This window comes from Euwallacea fornicatus, chromosome 22 (assembly GCF_040115645.1).
Source record: "Euwallacea fornicatus isolate EFF26 chromosome 22, ASM4011564v1, whole genome shotgun sequence".
Taxonomy (NCBI): domain Eukaryota; kingdom Metazoa; phylum Arthropoda; class Insecta; order Coleoptera; family Curculionidae; genus Euwallacea; species Euwallacea fornicatus.
In genome coordinates this window covers 3,197,505-3,208,496 of record NC_089562.1, presented here as the reverse complement: position 1 = coordinate 3,208,496, position 10,992 = coordinate 3,197,505, and the positions used below count along the sequence as shown (strand labels likewise).

Here is a 10,992-nt window from a genome sequence, read left to right as displayed (position 1 = left end):
CACAAATTCAGTTTTCAATACACCAGTTTCCACCATGCAAAGAGGGATTGAATCATCAACGTCAAAAAGCACGATTTTCCTCAGATCAAACTTAAGTCCCTGTCCAAAATGAGTAAAAAAACGAAGACTTATCTCGTGGCAATCACCATAATCGAAGGCAGGCATTACATATGGGATAACATGAATTCTGCTGTTATAGTGAGAGTTGGGAATCAGAAGAAGTCCACTGCTGTACAAAAATCTTCGGATTGTCCATTCTATAACGAGGTAAGTGATGTAGTTATTAGTAAGAGAGCAGACAATCGTACCGTCGGAACCGGAAAACGCGCTTGGGAAAGGCTTCTTTCTATTTCGGATTATTTGGCTTGATTTTTCTACAGTTTTATACAAGTGGAAGTTGAAAGCTGCTTTAACAGTAGTTTATGATAAAATATACCATTATTAATAACGCAACGAAGGCAATATAGATCCATTAAAGAGCTTTCATTTTATTCCACTCGTCGTGCTATAGGAATCACAACAACACCTCCATCACCATTTAGTCCAGAATTGAAAATTTAGATTGAATTATTCTCTTCGTAACTGTTTCTATCATCTATAAACGGTTATTAAACTTCGTATTTTATCTGCCACTTGAAAATTTATGGAAGTTTCTCAAGAACGTTTACAAAATTCAAAAATGAACAGACACATATAAAAATAATTTATACAATTTTTTCATTACACTAAAACTTTATTTTTCATAAATGCTTTAATAAATTTAGGTGAAGTGGGAAAATACTTGGACAAGGAGTTAAGATATAATTTTCGTTTTGCGAGAAAGTGTTCAGACAGTCTTTTTTCTTTTAAAGACATCCATTGGCATGATAATAGGACATTATGGGCTACTAATATTTTATTTGTTACTAAATATGGCCTTTTCATAATTTTTCGAAATTTTAAACCCCTGTATTTTCGTAAAGAAACTAACCTTTTCAAGGATATAGGTACCTACCTATCTGCCTAATTAGTGTCTATGGCAAATCCCAAAAAATACCTTCTCACTATTTTTCAATGTATAGAATACGAGTATACGGAGTTGAAGCGTGGCGGTTTGTTTTTGGACTACTCTATATACACAAATATTTTTAATTAAATTTTCCGTTTCTATGTTAGTCATTATAAAGACAATGAGGAAAATATTGATAATTGTTTTTACCTCCATCCAATTTTTCAAATTTAATGATTCATTTAAAATTCAGGCTAAAAAAATTTGACATCAAACTTAAAAGTTGCAAATATATCGAACACTTTTTGTTGAGGAAAAATTAATGAGAAAATGTAGAGCCCTGAGATGTTGCTTACTGTGTACCGGATTGATCGGTATATTTAGACAGCGTTTATTACTTTTATTATAAAAAAAGAAAAACTTTAATTACTAATAACGTTCGTCCCAGCTGTAAAGAAACATCTATTCAATTATTATAGAATATACAGGGTGTTCGATTATAAATTTAACGTCTTTGTGTCCTTTTTTAACTTTGCAATATTCATATTTTGTGTTACGTAACATTTTCTGGCGATTTTGGATAAATCTTATAACTTTTGTATTTAATATGTTTTTTTTTTAACAAAAGTACTAGGGGTCATCTAAATACACGGACCAACCCTATGGAGCTTATTGGAGTTATTTGACTATAAAACATAGATACGTACCTAAATATGGCCTAAAATTAATGTAATTGCTCCCCTAATCTCAAACCACCACTACTTTTCCTCCTCAATAAATTAACAGTAAATTTTGTTTCAATAGTATTTCGTCTTCGAGCTAGAATCAACCTACGAGAAGTTTTTGGAGCAAAACATTGTCATCACGGTAAATTCCTTTTGCAGTTAAGAAAAAATGCCTTTCCAACACTGTACTAAAATCACAGGTAATTCAACCCAGAAGCTTCGCTAGAAAACGAAAAATACTGGGCAGTGTCAAATTAGATGTGACGACAGTTGTAAACGAGAAAAGTAAGAAAGTTACTCCAATTTAAAAGCTCCATTGGCAATAACGAAATTCTTAGACTCGCAGTTTTACCATCGATGGGCAATTTTGACCTCCCCTAAAGCAGGCATTGTCAGCGGCCCTACAGGATACCTCAAAGTTGATATCGACATTTTAGCCCGTGGCCAAATATCGAAATTTCCATTAAATGTAGTCAACGACGAAATTGAAGGGTAGATAATCCTGACTATGACATGCATAAATATAAGGTGAGCAAAACCTCCAGGAACCTCTTGACCCCCATGACCTTCCTTGGTGAACGCCAAAGGGCTAAATTCATTTTCGATATTTATCACTGCCGACACTTGCAATTAAAATCGATGCATTTTGCCGATTTTCTGACCACCATGCATGATGGCAATTCAACTGAAGCTAAATGTTCCACTAAGATTATTGTCAGTTTTGCTGGATCGGTGGTACGGTACAAAACAGTTTTAGAAACTCCTCCCATTAATCAAAAAGTGACCATTTAGGTAAGCACCACTGTTAGAAAGGGTACCACTGATCCTGTCTTCCAGGAAAGGCTGACAATTACAGACTTTTTCCCCCCATTGTGCCAGAGTATCAAATTTGAACTGTGCTATGATGGGGTCAAGGCTGTTCATCATATAAATTTGAAACGCATTTCAAATGATGATGTCGAAGGTTTGCGCTAATATAATTATGAATTATATTACGATAGTGGAATTTTTCAAGGATTTTTGCCTACTTTTGGCCCAACTTACGTCCATTTTTACTCAAAGCAAGATCTTGAGGGCTACATGGGGAGTCTATTAATGTGTTTGAACACTGAACTTTTGCAAGAGGCAATATCAACTAGTGCAGCTAATAAAGTCGGAGTTCAACGTGGCATTCCCTACTTAAGAGAAGTGAGTCTTAGGTGGTTGTTATGGGAAATGTAAAGAATTTGCTTTAGGATGCTTTGTTCAGCTTTGAAGAAACTTTGTTGTTCGCGACCATATTCGAGGCCAACTGCATTTCCAGAAAATACCATGGTAGGCACATTTCCTTCAGAATCACTTTCGGGGATGTTACCACTCAAATGCCGATTGGGGACACTTTCGAGTTTGAGCACCCTGCAAATGCAACTTTAGGCAGGTTCTCATTTTGCCTATTTTCTACCACTTATTTAAGCATTTAGGGGCGAAGCCTTTGAAAAGTGGGAAGGACTTCTACTACATGGATTATGGGGATGAGAAGCCCTGCATGCGCATCAAGTCTACTCGACCTGATTTTAGGAAGAGAATGTATAACTCGAATATGATTGAGAAAATATCTAGGGAACTGGTAAATTCCTGAGTTGGTTTTATGATATATATTTAGAATTGATAACAGAGAGAAAGGCTGGACATAATCCAAGGAATGTTCGCAAAATACTCCCCTAACTCATCTCAATTAATTGAGGAGAGTCTCAAAGAAACTGCAGACGTTTTATTTGCCAGTGGAAAGAAGTATGTGGAGATAATTGCGACTAATTACAGCAACTTCGACTATGGAACAGTCCTGGACAAGGAGAGAGTGAAGCTGTGCTTAAAGACCATGGTGATGATGATAATTAGGATGCAAGGCCGTATAAGAGCAAAATAAACCTTCCAGAATGGAGTTCTTGATAAATTGCAAGTATTGCAAACACTGCAAGCAAACGCATCCAAGAAGTTGATTTATCGGCATTTAGATGACATTCAGCAGAAGATAGAAGCTTTGGTTGAAGATGTACCTAATTATTAAAAATATCTACTCAAGAACTACATTTCAAACATGATTTTAGGTTCAGTCCTGTTGGCCAGATGTCTTCGTGTTCATGACTTGCTTAAACAAAAAAATAGGAACTTTCAGGATTCCAGCGAGAGATATCGTCTTCTCCCACATTGACGAAGAAATGGGGCAGTACTGCGGGAAGATCCGGCCAATGCTGTATATGGCAAGTCTTTCAAAACTCTTTTAGCTCCTTATAACATTTCCTCAGATCGAGAACAAGAACACGGTGATGTGTAAAATAGAAATACTCCTGTGGTTGGGCCTAAATAAGCAGCATCAGGAGTGCCTCAACATCCTTCCCAAGGGCTTCAAATACGAAGGGAAAGCGCTGACTGCTGAAGAAAAATACGTAAAAAATCCTTTCAAAAAGGTAAAATGGCTTAAAGTATCCGTTAATTTCTTCTACAGCTCTTCGAAGCCAAAGCCTACATATTCCAAGGAGCTGTTCGTCCAGGCTTCGATAAAAGCGGTCTGGTAGACCCATTTGTTCAGGTAGCATTGCTCAAGGAAATGAAACAGACTCAGGTAAAGCTTCTAAGTTTCTTCCCTGCACGCCTGCTACAGTGATTTTGCAGCTCAAAAAGAACGTCGTGGTGCCCTTGTGGGATCAAACTTTGACCTTCTCCAACATCTACGTGCAGGGCTCAAGAAGCTGTATCAAAGAGAACCCCCCCTCGTTTTTCGTGCAAATGTTCGATCAAGATAAGGTATCAACCATCTTTTCAATTTCTTCAGTTCACGTGACTAAGCAGAAATTTCAGATGTCAGCGGAAATAGTCGGCAGAACCATCATTAAACCCAGAGTCTCGCTTTTGAGCGATAATTACGACAAGACATCATCAGCTACCAAGTTGAGACTTCACACGATTCTCAACCAGAATGAAGTCGTTGGAAAACTCCTTTCGGCTTATGAGCTAATAGAAGTGAATCAAATTCGCTACTTCCCATTAAAATCAAAGCTCGTTAACATTTTTACCCAGATCTCAGAGCCGAACAAAGCAATACCAGATAATCACATCGTAGCAGTACCTAGCCACCTGAAACCTCATATCAAATCCTACAGAGTAGAGGTACTTTTCTGGGGTATGCGAAACTTGAAAAAAGTGAACCTCATCAGGATTAACAGGCCTAAAATCACGTTTTACTGCGGCGACAAATTCATAGAATCCAAAGTCATAGAGAATGCTAGGAAGTTTCCCAATTTTACTCATCATCTTGGCGTTACTGATGTGGTTGGTAATGAACAACCTGAAAGTGCAAGCAGTTGAAGGTGATCCTTTGCAGAAGTTGACTTCGCAAGATGAGTACACCGAGACCTTCCAATTCAAGTTGTTTGATAGCAGGAACTTTGGAGTTTCCGTGTTCGCAGGAATCAGTACTTGCGATACCACGAACTTTTTATTCACCCCCATGACGGTTAATGAGAGATTGAAGGTGCTCAGTGGATTGCATCATAGTGATAGGGCCAGCGGTCCCATATTGCACAGCGAAACAAGTATAGTAATTTTTAAGCATTTTTATTATTTTTTATTTTAGGTGGTGATTGTACGTTGATAATGTTTCATTGAGAAGAATTCATAAGGTATTGAAGTTTGATGAGACAATCAAATTTTTATTGATATCTTCAAAACCACGTGAGATCTATAAATGAAATTTGGCATGTCCTGACAGCTAATGTAGACACATTTGCGCGTACAAAAACGTCATTTTTAATTTCACCAGTGGTGTAGGTACGAACATATTTCAGAACATTTTTTAAGCAAAAAATGGCACGCTGCTGCTGTTTCTCAAAATTAAAATTATTTTTGGAAGTTTCATTTTATTTAGAAGCAAAATGCTCACTTGACTCATCGTTTGCCCGTAAAAAAATAAAAACAGTCTGCATGCACAAGTGGTGTGCATATCCGCAAGTTTCAGTAACAATAACGCTAACGATTTAACGCATCATGACTTGCGTCATTATGACTAGCCTAAAAATTAATTTATTGTCATTAAGCAATAAACTTTTATAAATATTTTATTGGATGCGCTAATTTTATTAATTGAGTTAATAAATTCATTTTAATAGCTCAAATTATATCAGCTAAATTTGCGGATATGCATATTTATGCATCACTGAATATGAGACAAAAGATGTGATTTTAACAGGATGGAGCATCTGTACGTTTTTATTTGTTGCTCAGCATCATCTTAATCAGGTTTTCCCAAATCTCCGGATTGGCCGGAGAGCACCAATAATTTGGCCGGCGTGTTCGCCTGATCTGACCCCTTTTGATTCTTTTTGTTTATTTTTTGTATACCATTTAGTGTACAAAAGACCTGTTTCCAGTGAAAAGGAGTTGCTAACAAGGGTGATAGCCGTCTGCACACAAATCCAAAACACAGCTGGAATATTTCAACGGGTCGGGGCATCGATGAACAAGCAGACTCGATTATGTCTTGACCAAAATAGCCTTCAATTTGGACAAATTCCGGAAATTTTTTGGCCAATAAATAACACTTAGAACAGATTTAATATTATTAATATCATTTAGAGAACATCGTGCATATAGACTGTTTTTGTTTTTTTACTGAAAAACAATTAATCACGTGAGAAAAAGAGTCAAATGAGCATTTTACTTCTAAATGAAATAAAATTTTCAAAAACAATTTTTATTTTGAAGGAAAGCAGTGACTTAGTATTTTTTCCTTAAAAAATATGCTGAGATGTGTCCATAAGCACGCCTCTAGTGAAATTAAAAATAACCTTTTTACTTAAACAAATGCATCTATATTAGCCGTCAAAACACGTCAAATTTCATTTGCACATCTATGTCACGCGATTTTAAAGATATTAATAAAAATTTGATTTTTTAAAACAATTTTAACACCCTATATCTTCTTAATTAATGATTACCGAAATATGATTTATATGGAGTACCACGTTATGTTTCAAGGTACCATCACCTCCTGAAATATAATGATACACTTATGGGACACCCTGTATAAGACCCTCTTAGTTTTTCAGCGCTCAGCTTAAGTTAATTTATGTTTGTCTATCAATTTTAACTATATTTTTTGCTATAATAATACGTATCTCCTATATACCTCCTTAGGTTCCGAAATCTTTAAGAAAACTTGGTCACGTACCGTAGTTGACCACATTGATGATACCAAAAACGATGACTCTGCCCTGAAGAAATGCTGGAATTTCTTCACCAAAAGTCCAAAATTTTCATGCGACATTAACAAATCCCAGGAGGCATTTAAGAAGGCCCAAAGCGACTGTTCTCTGTCTGTAACTGAAGAACTTCAAGAGGAATATAACGACTTCGATTGGTGGACAAAGTTTTATGCCTCTGTAGAGGTAAATATCTCAAGTAATACAAGAAATCTGTGAAGTACCTTTAGCGTGTCACAGCAGATACCCAAGGATAAGAAGGAACCCATTTCACCTGCATATCGAAATAAGTTAAAGGTACCTAAAAGACAATGGTTCGTTTACGTTTTGCTTATAGGGATCTTTCAGATCTATCCCAATGAGCTAGAATATCAACCAGAGTTCCAGGGTTTTTCGGATATGTTAACTAGTTTCGAGATATTTAAAGGGAAGATAACTGGGGATGAGATTCTCGACGAGCAGCTTACAACTGCAGTATTTAAAGGGTATTTCTTTTATTCTTTAAATTGTATCTTATAACTGCGAAGACCTTTAGGGCTGTAAAATTTTACAAGTGGCCACCCGATGATGAGGACGTTGAAAATTATGTAACACCCTCTGGCAACTTAGTGCAGAACGGGGTGTTCGCTGATTATCCACACAACCATCCTGTTCAGTATATTTTAAGGTGAAATATCTCTTCATCTAGCTAGTCATAAATTATTCTTTCTGTCTTGTTAAGAGTTTATTGTGTTCGTGCAATCCACCTAAGACCTAAGGATTTAAATGGCACATCAGACTCTTATTTGCAACTAAAATTCGGACGGAAATTGGTCTGCGATAGAAAAAACTACGTACCAAGAGATGTAAATCCCATATTTGGAAGGTTGTACCACACTTTCAAGTGCTTCTGTATTACTTAGTAAGACCATAGATGCTTTGAGTTCCAGGGGAGCTTCCCAGAAACCACTTGTGTCCTCATCCAAGTCTTCGACTATGATATGACCACGAAGGATGACCTAATTGGTGAAACAAGAATCGATCTGGAAAATCGTTTCTATACAAAACATCGAGCCAAATGTGGAATCGCAGATACATTTTTCGAGTAACATTCGAAACAGTCTCCTCAACTTCTTCACAATGCATCTTGGTTTCAGCTGCGGATATTGTCGTTGGAGGGACCAGAACTCGCCATGTGAAATTCTGACTTCAACCTGCCAGAAATGGAACCTTCCGGCACCAGAGTATACGGCCACCTCTGTTTGTGTCGGTAGTAAAGAATTTGCTCCTAAGAATTTTACCAGTAAATAATCTAAAGAATCCTTGATCGCAAACTTTAAGGGTTGATTTTAGTCACTAACGACCCTGACATCGATCGCGAGAACCTCGCTCTAGAAGCACTTAAGAGATGGCAGGAACTACCAGCTGTTGGATTCAAATTTGTGCCTGAACACGTGGAAACTCGTTCCCTTTACACCCCAGATAAGCCTGGAATTGAACAAGTATTTTTACTATATAAGTTGACTTCTTCTGACGATAAAAAATTTTAAGGGAAAAATCCAGCTCTGGATAGACATTTTCCCTAGAGTTGATTATCCAGTACCCGAAAAAGTGAATATAACTCCAAGGAAACCTATCGCTTATGAACTTCGTGTGATAATTTGGAATACCGAAGATGTAATTCTCTCAGAGGATGATTTCTTCACTGGCGAGAAGAAGTCTGACATTTATGTTAAAGGGTTGATTTCTCTCCCTAAAAGGCTCGATTCCTATTTGAGATGGGGGTTGTTTTAGATGGTTGGAGCAGCCTCAAAAGAGCCAGTACACGGACGTGCATTACAGGTCATTAACTGGAGAGGGTAACTTTAACTGGAGGTTTATATTCAAGTTTGAGTATCTGGCAAATGAAGACAAGTTAGTTATAAGAAAGACGGAGTCAGTTTTCTCGAAGGAAAAAAGCGAGATTAAAACTCCATGCATCTTGCACTTGACGGTTTGGGACAATGACTCTTTCTCTGCAGATGATTTTTTGGGTACGACATTGCTGCTATTTCAATGATTTTTTTTTAAATAAAATCTGCTGGGTTCGACAATAGGTTCTTTAAATCTGGAACTTTCCCGAATGCCCCGAGGAGCGAAATCCTCAAATACGTGCAATTTGTCGATTTTGGAGCGCAACACTAAGGGAATTAATTTATTCAAGCTTAGAAGTACCAAAGGGTGGTGGCCTTTTACGGCTAAAGATAAGAAGACGCAAACTGCCATCTTGGGGGTGAGGTCTATTTGTGAATTCTTCCCTTTTACTTTGCTTTTTTCCAATTTCAAATTTCCACACGGGCTTAAAGAGTTTCTGCATGTCTCATTTTCCTCGATGGTTTTTAAAATTCTGCGTTTTCCATCATACCTAGTTGCCGTTTTGAGTTTTTCTTTAACGCCATCCTCGATAGTATTTAGATTTGCAAAACTTGTCCTTTAATCTAACATCTTGATTAAATAATAAGATTAAAATCAAATTAAATTAAAATACTGGATAATCGAGAAAATAATCCTAAGTGAAACTGGAAACACTCAAAGAGCTGTTCGATAGTCAGGATTTTGCATTGAAGAGAGATGTGCTTGCTGCGACGGAGGCAGCTTCACGGGTACCTCTATAGATAGCGGTTCAAGGAAAGGGTTCCTTCAAGTGGATTTTGGAGTTTAAAATCCTGAATGACAAATTGCTAGATAGTTGTAGACACTTCAAGAGGGCTGGGCTATTTCATTACACAGCATCGCAAAGGAAAACTACATCAAAATGGTGCTGACCAAGATGGCTTGCCCCGATTGGTGCTTCTCTTGCAATAGAAGCGAAATTAATGACCTAGGAAGATTCGAGGTGAACTAGAATATTTTTTCAAGAGAGTCGAGACAGGGCTAGATCAAGTTTCCAGAAGAACGACCACAATATACCGACTGGAAATACCTAATTTCACGAAATGTGGACCGCTCCACATGTTCCGACCTTCCCTACTCCATTTATTCTAGAGCTCAGTGTGCTTTGCATTCATTCTTTACAGCGGCTATAAATTCGAAACACACTGCTTTTCTAGGGTAAACTTGAGGCCGAGCTTGAAATCCTCACCAAAGAAGAGGCTGAGCTAAAGCCTGTAGGAATAGGCAGACAAGGTCCTGGATCGCTACCCCCTCCGAAGTAAGTCTATATCTCTTACATTTTACCATTAGCACAAGCACGCTGTTATCAACTCACATTGGCTAGATATCTATAAATAATCATTGATTAACACTTTTTGGCTTCCCTTAATTGATTTTCCGCCTCTTGAGAATATTATGTACTTTATAGGCAATAAACATATTGTCATTTCAATAAAAATCAAAATTCACATGCCTCACTGGAAGTTTCTCTTTTTTAGGAGACCGGACACGTCTTACAATTGGTTCAGAAACCCCCTCAAGTCCTTCAAACACGTCATATGTAAAACTTGGAGGTGGAAAATCCTCAAGGGGTGTTGCTTCGTTTTCCTAATACTCTTTGCTTTGGTGGCTATTTATGCTTTGCCCGGGACTTTTGTCCAGAAGGTGATGAAAACCCTTCGATAACGTCTCCTACAAGAGAGTGAACTGAGATGTAACAGTAAGTTTGCGAGGTTTTTCTTATTATCAACAAACCAAAAGAGCGTGGCTTTTGGATATAGACATCGAGTGCAATATCGGCGTATTGATGAAGAAACCCAGTTGTTGTTAAACCATGCGAAGAGTACCCTGCCTCCAAGACGGTGCCCTTTTAGGGGCGATTGTTGCAAGGACGAATGGAGCAAAACATGGAAGAGATTCCTAGTTCTGTTGGTCTTAACGTGCTTGCTTTTACATCGTGGTGATGATTTTATGCTTTGGCGGTTACCTCACAGGTAAACCGCTATTTTATGCTAAAGAAAATAAGGAAGCGATGACGATCCTCGCAGGCGATTTTATCTGAGTTTCAAAACAATTTATACCTACGTGTTATTTTTGAAAATAAAAAGGAAACTTCTGAGTAAGTATTTCTTCCGCCGTTCTCAAAGCGGTT

General features: G+C 37.5%; 1 protein-coding gene across 1 annotated transcript; it reads left to right on the top strand.

The window, feature by feature from the left end:
• The first annotated feature begins 90 nt into the window (after positions 1-90).
• On the top strand, positions 91-10,884 carry mfr (misfire). The gene is made up of 32 exons (XM_066295049.1): positions 91-267; positions 1,793-1,855; positions 1,914-1,998; positions 2,052-2,205; positions 2,259-2,448; positions 2,506-2,677; positions 2,729-2,901; positions 2,949-3,126; positions 3,174-3,319; positions 3,368-3,574; positions 3,629-3,745; positions 3,801-3,953; positions 3,999-4,139; positions 4,199-4,315; positions 4,366-4,497; positions 4,552-4,713; positions 4,771-5,022; positions 5,075-5,285; positions 6,886-7,136; positions 7,191-7,247; positions 7,299-7,435; positions 7,486-7,617; positions 7,672-7,815; positions 7,864-8,034; positions 8,087-8,232; positions 8,283-8,431; positions 8,481-8,668; positions 8,724-8,962; positions 9,026-9,201; positions 10,019-10,119; positions 10,340-10,560; positions 10,622-10,884. Exons 1-31 carry the CDS (start codon positions 109-111, stop codon positions 10,524-10,526), a joined length of 4,890 nt encoding a protein of 1,629 aa, XP_066151146.1. The 5' UTR covers positions 91-108; the 3' UTR covers positions 10,527-10,560; positions 10,622-10,884.
• Positions 10,885-10,992: the final 108 nt, after the last annotated feature.

Bases quoted from the DNA above. Each gene is read 5' to 3' on its own strand.
- mfr (XM_066295049.1), top strand. From the start codon at position 109: ATGAGTAAAAAAACGAAGACTTATCTCGTGGCAATCACCATAATCGAA. The intron at 4,316-4,365 runs GTAAAGCTTCTA...GTGATTTTGCAG, and splicing joins AGGAAATGAAACAGACTCAG to CTCAAAAAGAACGTCGTGGT. The intron at 7,248-7,298 runs GTACCTAAAAGA...GGGATCTTTCAG, and splicing joins CATATCGAAATAAGTTAAAG to ATCTATCCCAATGAGCTAGA.